General features: G+C 43.3%; 1 protein-coding gene across 1 annotated transcript in view; it reads right to left on the bottom strand.

Moving 5' to 3' along the window:
• dnajc3a (DnaJ (Hsp40) homolog, subfamily C, member 3a) overlaps positions 1-21,766 on the bottom strand; it is an 82,466-nt gene that overhangs the window by 29,067 nt on the left and 31,633 nt on the right. Inside the window, exon 5 of the mRNA XM_078545912.1 lies at positions 13,148-13,300. Within this exon, the coding sequence (XP_078402038.1) occupies positions 13,148-13,300 (153 nt within the window). The remainder of the gene's footprint in view (positions 1-13,147; positions 13,301-21,766) is intronic.

Raw genomic sequence — 21,766 nt, forward strand, 5'->3', positions numbered from 1 at the left:
AAAGCAGGAGATAGGCCAAGAGCAGGGAACGGAGGGGAGTAGTCTGAGGAGGCAGGAGGCCAAATTATTTTTGTAGAGTCTAGCAGAGGATTCCTGTTCCTCCTGACCCTATGGAAATAACAAACTTTAGTCGGCTGGTTTATTCTCCCCATCACCCAACAAAATGTTCAGTGTAAGCTCCAATCTTATCTAACCTAAAAAGGCAATCAGGATCCTGGGATCCTTATATGCAAACTGAAGTGTGCCTATGGTCCGTAACAGGCAAGCACTTCAAACACCCAGTGATAGTTCCTTTCAAATTGGCACCAGCTGCATCAAGGTTAGCAAGGGGATAAGGCAACTGACCCCATTTTGAGGCAGTCACAGCAATAAAAAAGTTATATTTGTTTCCTTAAAACGGATAGAACATTGTGTTTCCACGAACCATGCCAAGCCAGAGCTAAAGCTCAATTTTGTAGTTACAAGGGCATCTATAACAATTTAAGCTGTAAAGCAAACAGTGGTGTCTGGATGAGTATACATTTGTCTTGGTGGAAAAGGCACAAGTTGGCTGATAACAAGTACCAGTCAACAAAGAGCAATTTTCTCCAGAGGTTTCCATCTTGCCACCTAATGTGGGTCATATGGTCTTGATTCCTTTAGTCCTCCATGAAATTAAAATAAATAAGTGTTAGTTTTTAGTTGTTTGGTAGTGCAGAATTAAGAGTATTGCTGAAAGGAGGGACATGTCTAAGCTTTTCATCTTGCAAAGGAATCCGCCACTCGACCCCACAAAAATAATTTGGCCTCCTGAGGGCAGAATCGTCCCAGATTTGCACTAAATGCAGATGGTGGCTTTTCACTCTGTATCATCCCAAACCTGCCGCATTAATTATCCATTCCTGAGAAACACGCTGTTGTCATTGCAGGCAGACTCTCATTGTCCACCATGCCACTTCATCACGCTGGGCGCCATATTTAAAGTCCAACCACATGCACACCTCAGTGCTTCCAGCCCACAACTGCTGCAAAGAAGGCATAGCCCTGAAAAGCAAAAAGATTGTAGCCCCCAGGTTCAATGACGCATCCCTGGAGCACCTTTTGGACACAGTGGAGACTTGCTGTGATGTTCTTGACCCGCACTCTGGCTGCAGGATGGGCAGCAACCTCTAATCCGGCTTGGGAGGCGATGGTCAATACCAACACTCTGCAAAAGAGGTCAGCCACCCAGAACCGCAAGATGAATGAATGATCTCCTCCATTCCACCAGGATAAGTCACTCTTCTCACTCAACCCCATCACACATCCACAGGGCCCCTCGCTCTCTGCCAGTTCAAGGGACATCGCCATACACACCATTATCCTCATCCATTGGGACCACTCACCACCCACACATGCCAGGCATACTTACCTGACCTGGCAGGTGTCCTGCTTACACTCCATCTGTATTTATGCAGGACAAGCTGGTACACAAGAGGAAGAGGTCGCTTATCAGTGGAGGAATGCCTGAAATCAAGGTCCTCGTGGACTTTGAAAACAGCCATCCAGCTGGCTGGTGAGGATCTGGACCATTCCCATGCTGATGGTGAGGTCAGCAGTGCTCTAGCAAGTGAGGGTCCAGCAGTGCAACATCCATCAGACAACCATGCTGTGAGTGATGTGTGCTGTTTCACAGGCCACTGCCATGTACTAATTATTTCTCCTTGCCTTTGCAGATACATTTACCAAACAACCAAGAAAATCCACAACCCAGGGCCTCGAATCAAGCCCCAAGGAAACCTCAGAAGGGGAATCTAAAGGCATCATCGAAGTGCCATCACAGCACTCACCCACACCCTTCATCAGCACATGCAGCTTAGTGGGACCTAGATTTAGAGTAGCCTCGGGATCACAATCTGGCAAGCACATCACACTTTGATCCACAGCAGGTGGCATCAGGGACTTCCCAGATGTCTAGCACTCGGGAGGACGGAAATTTGAGGAGTCGGAGTCAGATGAGCCTCTGGACCAGGTCGTATCACAATTGCGTATCTGCAATGCAAGCTCAGGGATATCAGGAAGGGTGCCTGCTACACTCCTCAGATTGCAAGGCTCGGTGGAGGAGTCCATCTGCCTTCAGGCTGAGGTGATAGCACTGGCATGCCAACGCACCGGAGGTCAACACTGGGGGAATGACAGCCACCATGACGACCTTGCTCCAGCATGTCACTTCTGCACTGCAGTGCAGGCTGAACTCCATCGCTGACACCATGGTTGACCTTCAACAGTGTGCACACAAGAGGGGTGCGGGGCAGCTTGATCTCACTCCAACTTCTTCTCCTCAAGGAGACAGCCAGGGGTCCTTGCGAGCCCATAGGGAGGATCAGCAGGTGCACACCCCAGGGCCATCCACCAGGTGACACGGGAGTATCCAACCCATCCGAATCCCCTCTTCCGGTGACCCTAGGAGCTCCAGCTCCACAGCTCAAGGTGGGTGCCACTGCTGCACAGCAAGTCTCTGAAAAGCAGGGTCTCAGCCCTCCACCCACCAAGGTCAGCACAGGGTGTAGCAGTCAACAGGCTGCTTCCACCTCGGCTGTGGATGACCGGGGTGCACGAAGACATAGCAGCAGAGTTAAGGAGGTCAAGGAGTTGTAGCCTGAAAAATCGGCGGAAAGGTTGACTTTCATCATGTTTCTGAAATTTCCACACACAATGAACTTTGTCCAGATACAATATCCAGGAACAGTTCTAAACACCTTGAGCCTGACGTGATTTTGAACACGCAACCTTCTGATCTGGAGTCAGACATGCTACCGTTGCGCCACAACCCGAACCACCAAGGAGTTGTAACTCCTTCGAGTACATTCACAGTTCTTGACTTTTTTTTTTGTTCAAAGTCCTGGAGTGGGACATGAACCCACAACCTTCTGACTCAAAGGTGAGGGTGCTATGAACTGAGCCACAGCTGACACCTCGTTAAGGATTTGCAGGTTGATAATCAAGCAATGATAAGCTTGGCCACATTATGAAAACACCTTCTATGACCATCAAGCCCCAGTGTGACATTTGAACCCAGATCCTAGCTCAGAGGCAGGGAAACTACCCATTGCACCACAAGACCTCCCCTTGCACAGCCTGGGCATGAGTGTTAATCACTTGTTTAATGTTTACTATTATCAATAAACTCCCAAGAATGTCTCTCTGACTATGGCTCCTTGTTCTGACGAGCAGTGTTCGTGTCACTCAAACGTGAAACCTTTCTGCACACAATAAAGGCAGATGTTTCAGTCCAGTGCCTCTTCTGTGTTTTGTGCAGTCTTCAGACCAAAGTAATGGTCCTGCCTCTCACTCCCTGGACATATTAGTGATGTCTACACTCTATTGTGCATGCCACTGCTGCCAGAATGTCATGGGCAGGTGTCAGAGTTCCATCATTCTCTGTGCTCTCAGCACCTTTAAAGATGGGACTGGGCCCCATCTCTTCAGCATCTATGACCCATGATGTTGTGCTCATGAAGGTGTCAATTGCTGAAGACGGACAAAGGGTCAGATGCTTTTAAAAAGTTTCATGGCTGCATCTCTGATATGACCCTGATCAGAGGGAAGTGGAGCTGCCCCCAGTCTGAGCATATCTGACTCCTGTCTAGTCATGTGAAGATCTATGGAGTGTCCTAACTGCATGTCATCATCGTTCTCCTGCAATCGAGCGACTATTATTAGAGCCTCCACTGCATTTCCATGACAGGAGCATTCTCAGAGGGTATGTGCGCTGCCATAAGCCAGACTGGAGTTAAGCGTTCATAGATGCAATGTGAGAATCTTATGGTATCTCCTCACTGCATGTCATCACCCTCCTCCATGAATCGAGCAGCTATGAGGGCGCCTGCCTCGTCTGGCCAGCATGAGGGCCTCACTGCCGTCATCATTGCTTTTGAGAATCTACTCACCCTTATCGTCAGCATCCTCATTGGAGGAGACCTCTAGCTCCTGCAGCCCCTCCCTCAGCCAGCTCCTCTCCCCTGGCGCTGCAAAGGAGGCAGCTGGCGACGATGTGTGACACCATCCGTGTGCCCCACCAGACCAGTTGAGGCACTGGAACTTCATTTTCAACATCCCAGTGGTTTGCTCCATCAAGTTGCAGAACGAGCCTTGTTATAGATCTATGTTCTGCTGCAGTCTGAGGCTGCCACAGTGTCATCAGCCACGTCCTCTGCAGGTAGCCCGCCCCAGGGGAACCATCCTTGCAGCCTGCGTGGACCCTGGAAGACATCAAGGATCTATGACTGACTGAGAATGTAGTCGTTGTGCACTCTCCCCATCACATCATGATCTTGTTGAATAGCGGAGCAGGCTCAAGGGGCCAAGTGACCGACTCCTGTTTCCAATTCGTATGCTCGTATGTTCCATGTGCAGACCTACAGGATGCACGTGGTGGTTGTACACTAGCTATGCATTTAGCGAATGGAATCCGTTGTGGTTGACCGCATGCTGCAATGGAGATCTGCAGATGTGCAGTTGATGGCACCCTGTACCTGTGAGAAACCCGAGATCTGGGCAAATCCTGTCACTCTTGCATCCTGGTTCTCCTGCCCCTGGGCAACATGCAGAAAGTTGTGTGCCCTTGCAAAGATGGCATCCATGACCTCATGGATGCATTTGTGGGTGGAGGAGTGATATTCCAGAGGTCACCTATGAAGCCCTGAAAGTAGCTACTGGCATAGAAATTGAGCATTTTCACAGCTACTGGCAGTGGATTCCCTCCATGTCCACGTGGTGCCAAATCCTGCAATAGCTTGGCAGATGTGACCTAGACATGTGCATTCTTCAGCAATACTGATTCTTGGTCATCTGCAGGAATGAAAGGCGGCATCTATAGACCCTGGGTGTAGCCAGGTGCCAACCAGTGTCAGTTCACTGTGGCTCTTCAGCAGCATGTGGAGCCCCAACCATCCCTTCTTCCAGAGGGTGCTGCTCCTCCTTCTGCACAGCCAGGCACCTCAGTCACAGTCTTCAGTCGTCTTCACGCTCTGTACGCCACAAGCCATACAAGCTAGTGCACCTGGCTCCATGATCCTGATAAACTCCTCCTGCAGGATGAAAGAAAGACGTATGGGTTAGCATGGGTATACTAAGAACCTCTCTTGGTTAAGTCTGAAGGCCCCTTAATACATCCAGGAGTGCTGGCCACCACTTAGATGGCCAGAATTTAGTGCGCTGCATTGCTGCCGGAAACCCACCTTCCTCCACCCAACTCAACCTGACCAATTGGCAGCAGCTTTGCCCATTGGATTGCATGCTGTGCTCTTAGCTGAGGAATTCTCCAAACCCACATTGCAAAGCTGCACTGTTAGCTTGAGCCATGGGGGAGACTGGCCCAAGCTGGGATGATGACATTGCAAGGGGCTGAATGTACCTTCACCAGTGACTGCTCTACAGCCAGCTTTATTAAGGAGATTGTACATACAATGTGCCCAGTCATCCAATTGTTCTGCAGTCCTCTAAAATGCTCATTAGTTTGCAGTCTGTGCCCGAAGGGTGAAAAGCTCTGGAGCACTTTGCTCGAGTGGGCAGATAAGTTAGAGGCCAGACTCCAATCATGAATGTGGCTGTGCCTGAACTGTCTCAGCTTCAGAGAAATAGTCACTTTATACAAGGCGTCCCTAATGCGTAGCCACTTCCCTTGCCTAACTTCCCCCACCACAAACACGCTTGTGCACTACCTTCAACCACAGAGCAGCTTTCGTGACCCCCACCATCAAAAAGTCACCTCAACTGCAGGGCAACCTTTGCCCCACATCCCCAACGACCTCAACCTTGAAGTTCAACAGGATTCGCTTGCAAGTGCTCTGCAACGTTACTGTGCACTCACCTCAGAGCTCCTCTCAAAGTGCAGCCTGCCAAGTGCATGCCTTTTATATGCTGCTGTAAAACACATCGACGTGATATGAACATACTGAATAGGCTTGAGGCTTACTCCTGCTGCTAATTTGCAAGATCATGGCTGATCTGATGGATGGATGATGGGGGTTGGGAGAGGGGGGGGAAAGAGAGAGAGGGAGAGGGAGAGGGAAAGAGGGGAACAGGAAAAAGGAAATGAGTCCAGCAGTCTCATCTTGTAATGATATGCTGATGTATTACATTGAGGCTCCTGATCTCCAGTGGCAGGAAACGTGGCCCGTCATTGACGGGCTGAGTGGACGATCGCAAACTATTTTCACGACATCGTGAAACCAAATTTTTGGCCTTCTTGCCACTGAACATGCCTGAGGCCAGCAGGCACAGACGATTCCATCCTCAGGCTACTCCCCTCCATTCCCTGTTCTTGGCTTATCTCCTGCTTTTACCTTTCTGCGAGCCAGGAAGGCCCAATTATTATTTGGCCTCAAGTAAGCTACATTGTGACACCTGGTAGTACTTCATAGTTTGCCAGTCTGATGTTCAAAATCAATAATTTCCATTGGAGTAAACTGTCCCATATAAAAGGCTGTTTTGTGACACAGTTATGTGAAGAGAATGCTGATTGGTTGGCAAGTGACATTGCCATGGAGAATGCACGAGTGATAATGACCGACAGTTGACTTCTGAGCACTGTTTGAAATTTAAACTAGGCAGCTAGACCCCAACTGGTCAAGGCACCACCCTGAGGAATAGGTCAGTGAATGACCGTCACTTATTTTTGTTCAGCTGAGACATGCATTATGTACCTACATAAAAAAACATATGAATTAGGAGCAGGAATAGGCCACTCGAGCCTGCTCTGCCATTTATTAAGATCAACTCCACATTCCTGCCTACCTACACCCCCTGATGACCTTTCACCCCTTGTTAATCAAGAATCTATCTATCTAGCTCTGCCTTAAAAATATTCAAAGACGCTGCTTCCACCACCTTTTGAGGACGAGAGTTCCAAAGACTCTCAACCCTCAAAATTCTCATCTGTCTTAAATGAGTGACCCCTTATTTTTAAAGCAGTGACCCCTAGTACTAGATTCTCCCACAAGGTGAACATCCTCTCCACATCCACCCTGTTAAGACACCTCAGGATCTTAAAGGTTTCAAGTAAGTCGCCTCTTACTGTAAATTCCAGTAGATACAAGCCTAACCTGTCCAGCCTTTCCTCATAAGTCAGCCTGCCCATTCCTGGTCTTAACCTAGTAAACCTCTGAACTGCTTCCAAACATATTTACATCTTTCTTTAAATAAGGAGATCAGTACTGTACACAATACTCCAGATGTGGTCTCACCAATGCCCTATAAAACTGAAGTGTAACCTCCCTACTTTTGTAATCAATTCCCCTCAAAGAATAGCATTCTATTAGTTTTCCCCAAATACCTGCTGTGCCTGCATATTCATGCACTTGGACAACCCAGATCCCTCTGAATCTGAGCTCTGCAATCTCTCACCATTTAGATAATAAGCTTTAAATTCATCCTGCCAAAATGAATGATTTCACATTTGCCTACATTATACTCCATTTGCCAGATCTTTGCCCGCTCATTTAACCTATGTCACTTTGTAGCCTCCTTATGCCCTCTTCACCAATTTATTTTACCTATCTTTGTGTTGTTAGCAAATTTAGCAACCATTCCTTCAGTCCCTTCATCCAAGTCATGTACATGTTCTTTGCCTGCAAAGAACAGGGCCTGTGTATTGTCATTACTCACTGGAGATAGTGTGCTGCAATATCAAGCCCCACTGCTCCCCAAGCCGTGACAAATGTAAAAAAGTTTGATCAACCCATCTAATTGTTTCATTTAGGTTAACAGAATACAAGCACCAGGTTTGTAAACTTAAGTAAATAACTATTTAAACAAATTGTCTGTAATCAGTGGCAAAAGAAATATGAACTGCTGACTTTCTATAACCTAAACTCTACCCCCTTAAATCACAATACACACAGACACAAAAATATGGATTTTTAAGGGTGAGATAAAACAGTTCCATAGCACCAATTCCAGATTCGATGGGTTGATTTTGATTGATGTCTCCCAAATTCCTCAGTTCTTTGTTGATGACATGAGGTGATCTTCCAGCACCTTGTCTTTAGTTCACTGTTGAGCACTTGTCTTTCAATGTCTCTAAGTGATTTTCCCCTTTTCCTCTTGACAGGGGTTTTCAGAGAGCAGGTTAGAGATGAGAAGAAAAAGCCAGCTAGCTATTATTGTAGGATTACTGGAATCTTCCACACAGGAAGAAGAGGTTTTAGATTTTTTTTCCTTTCAGGCTAGGAGCTATTCTGCTGCACTACTCAAAACCTGGTCAGGAGACAATTAAAACATTGTTGCCAGGCAGCTCCCCATTAGACCGGACTCCTCCTTAGCACCATCCTGTCTTTCATGACAGTGTTCCAGGACAGCAACATTGTACATATCCCTCACTGTTCCAGTGGACATGCCTTTCAAACTGCAGCCATTATAATTTTAATCCACAGTCCAACAGAAATAAAGCGACATTCTTTACAGTATTACTATATGTAGCTTCCAGTACATGCAAATGTGCCACACTCCGAGCTCGACTGAATCTTAACTTGGTTGTCAGCGTAATTCTTAGCACACACTTGAGGATTATTTATCCAATGTTGTCTAATTGCAGAATCATATTTAATGTTGGACACAGTTTTGAGTTTTACAAACACTGACTGGTTGGGTATGGTCTGTACCCTGCCCGTTGTAAGCAGCAGCTGGGACATGCAGATCGTATCAAACAACCAGTCTTTGGGACATACCGCCTACATACCTACCATCACACGTACTGAAATTCATATACCACATTACTCATTTGAGATAGGCAGAACATCTTCGACTTGATGGTAGATCCTAGTAGTGGTGAATACCACTCATGTTGCTACTGCATAGTACCAGTGTGTAACAGCTGGTTTTACCAGTTGCTGAAATGCAAGATACCTTGCCCTTCCAGCATAATCAGAGGAAACTGGGCACTTTACACGGCTGAAAGTCACAGCCAAAGGCCCGTTCATGAATTTGGAGAGCAAAATTATCTGGTCTGGGTAGTCATTATCCTGTAGGATGCCTTTGATGCACCCTATTTCAGCATCAAGCTTGCATCATGAGCAAATGTAAGAATCCCAATGCATATACTGACCAGTGAAGGTAACTTTGTGGTAGACCATGGCAACAAACCTCCTGACAGATTTCTCAACTCATACTAGTTCATTTGATTGCTCCATTTCAAATGTGAATTTGAGCACAGGATGGAGCCCATTAGGACACGCAAGGAAATTGTTATATGCAGCTGCAGATGTAAATATAGTAAACTTATCATCCATGTGAGGGGCAGGAGGTTGTGTCGTTCCAAAGGTTATGTTTTTCATGGAACCCACGAAGATGTTTGAGAGCCCTGGGCCTAGAGGGGATCCCATGGCAACACCATCTATTTGGGCATACATGGTGTCATTAAAACTGAACTCAACTGCGCAAGTTGTCGAGTTAATAAGTTTAATGAATACTGATTCACGCAATGGTGGCAGGTCTAGGTTGCCATAATATAATGCTGCAGCACAAAACTATGGCTTCCTTAAGTGGAACACTGGTGAATAGGCTAGCAATGTCAAATGAGCACATGGACACAGCATTGCTCCTGTATGGCCATGTACTCTGAAAGCAAGTTTGTTCTTGTGCATGGTTTCAATTTTGGTGTGCCTTCATCCCAAATCAAAATAGGAAGAGGTATTTGCTGACTTCAAACTCCTCTACTCCAATATCTTACCACACACCAGCATTTACTAAAGACACAATCCTTAAAAGTGCACCTAGTTGATCTTGTTCATACATATTGCAGGATTCCAAACCTGTCTGACTCACATGCAATGAGAATGCCTTACAGCATTGCAAGGCCTTAAGACCAATCTGGACATACACATCAGTAAACCTGAAAGGGGCAGGAATAGTCATCCTTAACAATTTTACTATATCAACAAAATGCACGCCATTCTTAAATGACAGGTCCAAGTTTGTATCCATTGAGCCTGCCATTCAACAAGCCTTGCTTGAAAGTCAGCTAAACTCCTCTTGCTGGACTTGTGCAAGAGTGATGATGAACTGCCATGTGATATATGACAGTGTTCGTCCTCATGGTTCACTATGTCTACATATATGTGGGTTGCCCAAGACACAAGTGATGTTGCTCTGTGCCTCAACTTATCTATGACCAGTTCTGCGCATTGCTAGCCTATTCACCAATGTTCCACTTAAGCCATAGATACTTGCGCTGCAGTACTACATCATGGTGATCTAGACCCAGCACCATTGCATGAATCAGTATTCACTGAACTGGAGCTTGGCAATTCGCACAGTTGAGTTCAGTTTTAATGACACCATGTGTGCCCAAATAGATGTTGCCATGGGCTCCATTCTAGGCCCAGCTCTCGCAAACATCTTTGTTGAGTTCCATGAGAAACGTGTCTTCAATAGAATGACACCTAACCTTCTACCCCTTGCATATTTCCAATATGTGGATGATGCGTTTGCTATTTTTAAATCCATAGCTGCATGTAACAATTTCCTTACATGTCTTAATGGTCTCCATCCTGCACTCAAATTCACCTTTGGAAATGGAGCAGTCAAATAATCTCCCCTTCTTTAACATACTAGTTGAGAAATCTGCCAGGGGTTCTCTACCATGGTCTACTGCAAGTTGACCTTCATTGGTCAGCATATGTTTTGGGATCCTTACAGTTCCACACGATAAGATTAGTCTTATTGGCAACCTTGTAAATAGGGCCAGAGGCATTGGCTCATGATGCAAGCTTGATACTGAAATAGGATGCAATGGCATCTCTGACCATCTGTATCCATGACTGTACATCACACAAACTCATAAATGGGCCTAAGGCCGTCACTTTCGGCCCTGAAAAGTGCCCAGTCTAACTCAGATTTCCCTGGAAGGGCAAGGCATCTCAAAAATTTGAGCAACAGGTGAAGCTAGCTGTTTCATGCTGCTACTACGCAGTAGCAACACAAGCGGTATTCACCACTACCAGGATACTGCCGTCAAGCCAAAAAGGTGTTCTGCCCATCACAAATGAGTAATGTGGTATATGAATTTCAGTGCCAGGTATGTTAGCCAAATATCCCAAAGACTGGCAAATTGTATCAAACAGCATGTTCCTTCCACTGCTTGCAACAGACAGGGTACAGACCATATCCAACCAGCCCATGCCTGCAAAACTGTGTCCAACATTAGATGCAATTCCATGATTGAGGATCATTTATCAAATGTTGCCCAACGTACTAAGAATTATGCTGACAACCAATTTAGATTGCCAGTCGGGCTCACGGTGTAGTGAATTTGCGTGTACTAGAAGCCACATATTAATACACAGAACCCTGTTCTTTACAGACAGAAGGAACATGTATACACATTATGCCTTTTTCAGCTAAAAAGTAGTGACAGTCATTCACCAACTCATTCCTCAGGGCAATGAGTAACCAATAAGGGTCGAGCTGCCTGGTTTAAATTTCAAACAGTGCTTGGCAGTCAACCAGTCACCATCACTGATGTATTCGCCATGGCAACATCACTTGCCAACCCTCCAATCAGCACACTCTTCATATACAATATGAATTGTTGTTTTCCCCTTATATTGGTATTCTTGAGGTGTCCTGATGAGTGCAAAACAAAAGCTTAGACAAGTCCCTTTTTCCAGCAATACTCAAGTGTTACTTTAAAATTTTTGGCGCCAATACCTACATAAAAAACATATTTGAACTTTCAAATAAACAAGTCAAACATGTCTGCAAGGTTAGATGCCCATCCACAAATAAAAATATGAAAAATAAAGAACAGATATGCTGATGCAATATCAATACAACATCAGCAAGGTGTGTGCATACATTGGGAAAAATTATGATTTTGGAAGATCAAGGGCTATTAAATTAAAAATATTTGAGACTTCCAACAGTAAAAATATTAAATATATTTACAGCAATGCAATAGGAACACAGGAGCAGGTGTAGGCCATTCAGCCTGTTGAGTCTGCTCCACAATTCAATATGATGGCTGATCATCTACTTCAATGCCTTTTTCCCCCTCACTATCCCTATATCCCTTTACATTATTGACAGATTTCTAAATACCAATCTCTACTTTAAACATACTCAATGACAGAGCTTCCACGGCTCTTTGGGGTAGAGAATTCCAAAGGTTCATAATTCTGAGTTCAAAAAAAATTACTTCTTATCTTGGTCCTAAGTGGCTTTCCCCTTATTTTGAAATTGTGTTCCCTGGTTCTAGACTCCCCCAACCAGGGGGAATGTCTTACCTGCACCTACCATGTCTATTCCTCCAAGTATTTTGTAGGTTTCAATGAGATCACCTCTCATTCTTCAAAATTCTACAGAATATAGACGGTTTCTCCAATCTCTTCACAGGATAGTCCTGCCATCCCAGAAGCAAGTTTGGTGAACCTTCGTTGCTCTGTCTATGGCAATAATATCCTTCGTAAGGTATGGGGACCAAAACTGTACACTGTACTCCAGCTGCAGTCTAACCAAGGTTCTATACAACCAAGCAAGAATTGTTTGCTGCACCTGCATGTTAGCTTTTAGTGACTTATTGACAAGGACACCCTTTCTACACTTTCTAACCTCAAATAAATATTCTGCACATCCATTCCTCCTACCAAAGTGCGTAACCACACATTTTGCCACATTATATTCTTATCTACCATGTTCTTGCCCACTCACTAAGTCTGTCCAAATCCCTTTATAGCCACTTTGCATTTTTCTCAACACATTCACACCTAGCTTTGTCATCCACAAACTTGAAAATATTACATTTGATCCCCATGTCCAAATCATTGATAATATATTGTGAACAGCTGGCATGGTAAATGGGTTATATAATGATTAAAAAAAGACTGGGTGGGGAGGGGGAAGAGAATGTTGAGAAGGGAAGAAACAGAAGAAAGTTCTATGCTAATAGGTAAACTGCATTGTTCCATGGTTACACAGCATGTCAAGGGTTAAAAAAACTAGAACAATGTAGTCCATAGGTGTGAAATTACACTTACAAAAAGGCTAATTTTCCATTCATAATGAATATACAGCTACTGAAAATTAGAGAAAGCTTTACACCATGTAATTATGTTAATAGTGAAATAAAGTTCTTCCCCTCAGCTATATCACACAAAACTATTTCTTGTTAATAAGTATAGCTAAAGCTTGCCTCAATAAGAGCGTCTAGGAATTCGATTGCTGCTGTGTAATCCTGGTGTTCATACGCAGTTCGTGCCTGCATAACAATCCGTTGTAATTCATCTGCTTTAATTAATTGTGATTTTGCTTCGTTTTCTTCTTTCTCATTGGGGTTAGATTTTAGCTGTTAAAAAAAGGACACAACAAAGTTACATGCACATTCTTCATCTGTCTCATTTGACTTCATCTGTCCCATTTGCTGCACTTAAATCAAGTTAAAAGCAAAACACTATCTGCCAGCCTCTAAAAATATACAGTCCACTAATTAGTCAAACACTTTCATCCAAATTGCTTTCTTTGCTCATGTCTCCCAATCTTACCATCTATATGAACTTTCCTATCAATACATGATTATTCTCTCAATCTCTCAAGATTGAAGATCTCAATAATTCACCAGGCTCTGACCAGTTCCATATCTCCACTTTCCCATATATTCCATTCCTACATGTAAACCTTCACAAATCATCTTCCCACCCTCCCCAACTCTGAGCAACTATTTTCCTAGATTAACATATGGCAGCAAGAGATGCAGGCAAGACCATTATGGACAATTAAAAGTATACTTACCCATTGTGCCTCTATACAGTTTAATAACCACAGGCAATAAACATCAATGTACATTCCATTCAGGTGGGTGCCCACTGCATTTTCCTCCTAGTATAATTTACCAAGGCTAGAGGGCAGAAAATTCCAAAAACTTTCTGCAATATTAGCCACTATTCAGGATCTCAATTCAATACTCCAAGAATCTAAAGTCACTGTCCAGAAAAAAAATCTACACAAATTCCTGTTGCCTCCCATGTCATTGTCCCTTCAATGTTAAATTTATACCATCAAGTCAGCTACCTGCACCCTTCAATCCTCTTCTTCATCCCAGCTCGAGGACAATTGAGTTTTTCTAAAAACAAAAAAGTTCAGCTGCATTGGTCTTTGTGACATCTTTTCAAATTGAATTGTTCCTAACCCAGGTTTTCAGAAGACTTCAAAAACAGTTTAAAACATCCTGACAGAAAAAGTCAGTTCAGCATAGAAATTGTTACAGGAGTAACAATAGGAAATTTCTTTGTAGTCTGGAATATAGCATTCATCATCAATACTTCCAGAACTCAAAAGGAAAACAGAAAAACTTTACAAACATGTCGTGCAACAAATTCCACTATTTGCACAAAAAATTCAACAAATCCAACAAATTGCACACATCTTTCTTCACATGGGTGGAGCATCATCATTACAGGTCACTAACTATCTAGGATTGCTATCAAGACTAATTATCAACTTATGGCTGGATGGTAAGGGCAAGTCTTTTTTAAATGATGAAAGGACAGACCTGAAATGTCAATTATTTTTCTCACCACAGATGCTGTCAAACCCAAGTATTTCCAGCATGTTATTTTTAATTTAATAAATAAATAAATAAGAGTTTAACTGCATTTTCAATTTGTTCTTAATAGACAACTATTTTGTGAAGAGTGTTGCAGAAAAATTGTAGGCAAAAACAGTATTTACTTTCACACTTAAATTCAGTGAGGAAAGGGAAAACTTGCATTAAGATGCTTTTCATAACCACTGATCAACCATTTTACAATCAATAAAGTACTTTTAAAGTATAGTCACTGTTATAATATAGGAAATGTGGCAGCCAATAACGGCCAGGTAAATTTTCATGCTATTTGAGAGCCAGGACACTGGAGATAGCACCTCTACTCTTCGAAATAGTGCCATGGGATCTTTTACGTGCACTAAAGCAGGCAAACAGGGCCTCGGTTTTAACGTCACATCCAAAAAACAGAACCTCCCTACAGTGCAGCACTCCCTCAGTACTGCACTGGAGTGGCAACCTTGATTTTTGATTGGAGTGGGACTTAAAAACAGAAAGGTTCATGGTTTAAGTGCCAAGTGGCTACCAACTAAACAACAGCTGAAACACACAATCAAGTAGTACTGAACTGGTCGAGTCTGAAGCATTCTCAAATTATCAATGCAGTAGAAATCCCAACAGCTTAATGAGGGCTTTAATCAAGTAAATTGTCAAGTAAATTGTCACACATCAGCTCACCAGCGCCTTCTCAAGGGCAACTAGGGATGGGCAATAAATGCTGGCCCAGCCAGCAAAGCCCATATCCCATGAATCATCTTTATTGCTGAAGATGGTGTCAAGTGTGGTTTGCAGAAGTAGGCCACAAACAATCGAGTTGAATATTAGCCATGACTGGACATTATCACTAGTCTTTAAACACCCATATTTTTCAGAGAATTAACATTCACCAACCACCAACATCCTTATTACCTAATGTGTACTTCTGACTAGCAAATTAGATTGAACTAATGTTTTGAGATTTTCGGAATAGGTGTTGCAGCAAGTGGGAATTTGGGGACAGTGAGAATTCTTGGGTGACCATACGTAGAGACATTTTTAAATAGCAATATCTCAAGGCAAGTTGGAAACACACTGACAAGAGGGAGGAGGCTAGTTTACTCCAGAATAGAATCACACCACAAAAGAAAAGCAGAGGTGCATGAGGGGAGTGAAAGACCTTCAGTCAGCAAGCCAAGTAATGGGGAAACTTGGGCATAAAACAGGTTCCACAGACAATGGTCTTATTGAACAGGTACAATGTACTTGTTATCTGTGAGGACAGGATTAAGGCTGAAGACAGGGTGGCTAGTATGCTACCCATCACACCATGGAGAAGGAGCAAAATAAATTAAGTTTGTAGGCACAAGGGATTCTATAGCATCTTCTGCAATTACAATTGAGAGTCCTTGAGAGTGTGTCGCCTACTTGAGGAAAGTCGAAAAGAATCTCTCGGAAAACTGGAGTGAATTGGAAGGGAAAGGGAAGATTCCAGTCATAGTGCATGACAGAACCAATATATAGGGCAGAAAAGGAAGGAGGTCTAACTAAGTGAGCATCAGAATCTAAGAACTAATTTTTTAAGAAAAGGTCCTCACCGCTGGTAATCTCAGGATTACTGCCTGAGCCATGTGTTAATGAGCTTAGCGATAAGGAGATCAGGAAGGTAAATACATGGCTTAGAGTGGCACAGGCAGGAGGGGTTTCCACTTCACAGGACACTAGCTCAAGAACTGGATTAGAAGACAAGCTTCACCTGAACCAGAAAACCACCAGAGTCCTAGCAATACAGGATAAATATGGCCGTGGATAAGACTAGCAAGACAGGAGAGGAATCTTGAGATAAGTGAAATAGAAGACCATAAAGGTCAGAGCAAGGTAAGGATAAAGATAACAATCAGCAAGCAGATACAGTTATGGAACAGAAGTATAAATGACAAAGTGGGTGGGACAAAAAATTAATTAATTCCCACTCAAGGGCCTCATTCTGTTGCCACGAGGATTTAACCAGCAGTGGGAGAAACCCACATGCGGCCAGTCCACTGGTTTCCTTGCATGGGCTGGTAGGGGTTGTGGGGGTCCTTCCTTAAAGGGTTCCCTGGAACAAATAGGAAGGCCTCCCCGCAGGCCTCTCAAACCCCAGCCCCAAAAGGCAAAAGTCCCAGCTCCAGTACCTGGCTGCAGGGCAGCCAGCACTCCTCAGCAGGCAGCCTCCCAACTTTTCAGCCAGGGTGGAGAGAAATCTGGCACCTTGTTTAATTATACAATGTTTCAGGTCAATGATCTTCAGTACCATCAATTCTAATGAAACAACATTGATCTGAAAATGAAACTGAATCCTACTACAGGACTGAATTAAATATTGTAAATTATAACATTTAGAAAGGATAAAAGAGGAAGCATTTGATAATGTAACTGTATTAATGAAATAATGCATTTAAAAAAAGGGATGCAACAGTTAGAATAGTGTTTAACCAATTTATTGGAGTTCTTTGAGGAAGAAAGTTGTGCTGTGGATGAAGGGGAACTGGTGGATATACTATACTTCGCTTTCCAGAAGGAATTTGATAGTGTCACAAAGGTTATTGCAGAAAATAAAAGCTTGTGGCATAGGGGGTAACATATTGGCATGGATAGAAGATTGGCTGGCTAACAGGAAGCAGAGAGCAGTCTTTTTCAAGTTTGCAAGATGTAACGAGTGGCATGCCACAGGGATCGGCACTGGGGCCTCAACTGTTTATAATTTATATTTGGATGAAGGGATTGAAGAATGGTTGGAAGGTTGCCAAATTTGCTGATGACACAAAGATAGGTGGGGAAGTAAGTTGTGAAGAGGACATAAGGAGGCTACAAACTGATATAGATGGGTTAAGTGAGTGTATAAAATCTGGCAGATGGAGTATAATTGGGGAAAATGTGAAATTGTCCATTTTGGCAAGAGGAATAAAAGAGAAGCATATTAAATGGGAGATTGTAGAGTTCTGAGGTGCAGAGGGATCTGGGTATCCTAGTGCATGAATCACAAAAGGCTACTATGCAAGTACAGCAAATAATTAGCAAAGCTAATAGAATGTTATCATTTATTGCAAGGGGAATTGAATACAAAAGTAAGGAGGTTATGCTTCAGTTGTACAGGGCACTAGTGAGACCACATTTGGAGTACTGTGTACAGTATTGGTCAGCTTATTTAAGGATGGATGTAAATGCATTGGAAGTAGTTCAGGTGGTTTTTACCAGATGAACACCTGGAATGGGTGGGTTGTCTTATGAGGAAAGGTTGGGCAGGATAGGCTTGTATCTGCTGGAGTTAAGAGTAAGAGGCGACTTGTTTGAAACATAAGGTCCCAAGGAGTCTTGACAGAGCAGATGTGGAGAGGATGTTTCCTTTGTGGAAGAATCTAAAATGAGGGGTCACTATTTAAAAAAAAAAAAGAGTTGCCCGTTCAAAACAGATGTGAAATTTTTTCACTCAGAGGGTCATGAGTCTTTGGAACTCTGCTTCCAACACCTTCTCAGGAAGAGTCTTTGAATATTTAAAGTAGAGATGGGTAGATTCTTGCTGAGCGAGGAGGATGATAGGTTACTGGCAGTAGATGGGATGCAGATTTCAGGTTACTATCAGATCAGCCATGATCTTAAGTGGCAGAGGGACCGCAGGAACAGAAAGATCTGGGTATATGTGCACAATTTGAAGGTGGCAGGACAGGATGAAAAACTGGTTAAAAAGGCAAGCAGGATTCTGGGCTTTATAAACAGAGACATAGCATACAAAAGCAAGGATGTTATGCAGATCCTTTATAAAACACTGGTTCTGCCTCAACTGGAGTAGTGTGCCCAATTCCAGGCACCACACTTAAGGATGTAAACACCCTAGAAAGGGTGCTGAAAAGATTTATAAGAACAGTCCCAGGATTGAGGCACTTGAGTTAAGTGGATAGATTGAAGATAGTGGGGTTGTTCACCTTAGAGAAAGTAAGAGATTTGTCTGTGTTCAAAATCATGAGGGGTTAGGCAGAGCAGATGGGGGAAAAAAACTTGCTGGGAGTCGGTGTGGAGCAGACCTGCGGGAGACAGTCGGGAACTAAGGAGCGTGCTGTTTCAGCTGCTGTGCAGCTGCAGTCCAGGAAAAAGGAGAAAACAGCAACTAAGATGTCACAGGAAGTTAGTAAGTTGATTGGCCAGTAAGTGCTCAGTCTAAGGGACAAGTGTGTGAGAAACCAGCTTAGGACAGGAACGTTCAGGCAGATTTACAAATAAGAACTAAAACTTTAAAATAATAAACCAAGACTTGAAAACTTAAATTAAAATAAAACAATAAAGATAAAAAAGTAATAAAGTAATTTAAACAAACATCAAAACATATACCTTGTAGTTAAGGAGCATATAACCTTTAATTGTTAGTACTAACATTCAATAAACAGTAAATTGTAGCATACATAGGAAGAAAGTAATTAAAGTAAGTTAACTAAATAACAAATTAGAATGGTGGGACAGGTGTTATGTTGTAGCTGTGGGAGCTTTTGGATGCCAAGGTGATCCATGACAAATATCTGCAGAAAGTGTAAGTAGCTTGAGCAATTCCAGGATCAGGATTATTGATCTGGAAGCTGAAATGCAGACACAAAGGAGGGGAAGAAATACCTGGATACTTTGTAACAGTCACACCTCTTAGAAGAGGGTCATCTATTTTGGCCAGCAGTGAACGACAGGGCGATGTGACTGTCAGTGAGGCAGGTAATGGGGCCGAGCAGACAGTAGTAGAGCAGCCTCAGTCTTTACAGTTGTCAAACAGGTTTGAGGTGCTCAACTTGTGTGCGGATGAAAGTGAACTCTGCAAGGTGGATGAGCTGGCTAGCCATGGCACTGTGGTACAGGAAACCATTCAAGCAGAGGGAGCAAAAAGGAATGTAGTGCTAGTAGGGGATAGTATAGGAGGGGGATTCTCTACAAAGAACAAGAGTCCAGGTGGCTATGCTGCCTGCCAGGGTTCAAGGCATCTGCTATGAGCTGGAGGGGAACTTGCAATGGGAGGGGGAGGATCCAGTTGTCATGATCCATCTACATGCCAATGACATAGGTAGACCTAGGGAAGAGGTTCTGCAAAGTCAGTATGAGCAGCTAGGTACCAAATTAAGCAGAACCTCAAAAGGTAGTACTGTGGATTATAACTTGAGCCACGTGCAATTGGCATAGGGCAAATAAGATGAGACAAATGCGTGGCTCAAAGACTGGTGTGGGAGAAGTGGATTCTGGTTTGTGGAGCACTGGCATCAGTACTGGGGAAATTGGGGGTTGTACCATTGGGATGGTTTACACCTGAACTCTGCTGGGACAATTGTCCTCACAAAATCACAGCTAGGGAAGTAGAGGGGGCTTTAAACTAAATAAGGGGTGAGGCATCAAGCTTGGGTTGAGGTAGCAATTCAAGGTGTCCAGTCAAGACAGGAGAGCAAAATAGTTATGAGAAATCAGAGAATGGCAAGAAGGGACAGAGAAAAAAACCTCAGAATACATCAACAGTTAAGACTAGATGTTACAAAGGTAACAAGACAAAACTGAAGGCTCTCTATCTGAATGCATGTAGCATTACTAACAAAGTATATGAATTGATGACCCACATTGAAGTAAATAAATATGATCTGATAGCAAATGCAGAGACATGGCTGCAGAACAACAAAGGCTGGGTCCTTAATGTTGAGGGGTACATGACATTCAGGAAGCTAGGTATAGGTGGAGGGGTGGCATAATCAAAGAGGGCATTGGTGCAACCTTGGTTCAGGTCAGGATGTAGAATTGGTTTGGATAGAGATGAGGAATAGTAGGGGAAAAAAGTCATTTCTGGGAGTGGTCTACAGGCCCCCTAACAGTAGCCACAGTGCAGGACAAAGTATTCAAGAGAAAATAGTGTGCTTGTGATAAAGGGGCTGCAATAATTATGGGTGATTTTAATCTACACATACTGGAAAAATCAGATTAGCAGTAGTAGCCTGGATGAGGAGCTCATAGAATGCTTTTGAGATAACATGTTCTGGAACCAGAGAGGAGGTTATATTAGACTTGGTATTGTGTAATGTGACGGGATTAATGACCTAAGAGTAAAGGCACCCCCTAGGTAGCAGCAACCACAATACGACTGAATTTTACAACCAATTTTGTAAGGGAGAAGAGTGGGTCTAAGACTAGTATCTTAAACTTAAATAAGGGCAACTATGTGGAGAGGAAAGCTGAGCTAGCTGAAGTAAACTGGGAAACTAGGCTAGAGGTTAGATTAATAGAGAAGCAGTGGCAGGCATTTAAGGGTATATTTCAGAGTATTCAGAATAAGTACAATCCTACTATAAAGAAGAATTCTAAGGGGAGGACCCACCATCCGTGGTTAACTGAAGTAGTTAAGGAAAGCATCAAACTTAAGGGAAAAAAAGCATATAACTCCACCAAGATGAGTGGCAGAACAGATGATTGGACAGAATATTAACAGCAGAGAATGACTAAAAAGGTTAATCAGGAGAAAGAAATTAGAGTATGAGAGGAAGCTAGCTAGAAATGTAAGATAGATAGCAAGAGTTTCTACAGATATTTAAAAAAAAATGTAAAGTGAGGCTGGTCCTCTAGAGATTGACAGTGGTGAGTTAATAGTAGATAAGGAAATGGCAGAAGCAAAAGAACAAATATTTTGCTTCTGTGTTCACTATACAGGAAACAAAAAACATCCCAGTAGCTGCAAATCAGGTGGTGAATGGGAGAAATGAACTTAGTGAAATTGAAATCACTAGGGAAATGGTACTAAGCAAATTGTTGGAGCTGCAGGCTGGCAAATCTGCAGGTCCTGACGGAATACATCCTAAGGTCTTAAGAGGTGGCGAATGAGGTAGTCTATGCACTGTTAATTTTCCACAATTCAAGATTCTGGAAAGGTTCCATCAGACTGGAAAGTAGAAAATATAACCCCTCTATTCAAGAAGGGAGGGAAGCAGAAAACAGGAAACTATAGGCTAGTTAGCTTGAGTTCTGTCATGGGGAAGTTACTAGAATCCATCATTAAGGAGGTTATAGCTGGGCACTTAGAAGAGCTCAAGGCAATTGGAAAGAGTCGGCATGCTTTTGAGAAAGGAAGAATCATGTTTAACCAATTTATTGGAGTTTTTGAAGAAGTGACATGCTCAGTGGATAAAGAGGAGCCTGTACATGGATTTCCAGAAGGCATTTGTCAAGGTGCCACATCAAAGATTATGGAAA

Source organism: Cetorhinus maximus, chromosome 7, assembly GCF_964194155.1.
Source record: "Cetorhinus maximus chromosome 7, sCetMax3.hap1.1, whole genome shotgun sequence".
Classification (NCBI taxonomy): Eukaryota; Metazoa; Chordata; class Chondrichthyes; order Lamniformes; family Cetorhinidae; genus Cetorhinus; species Cetorhinus maximus.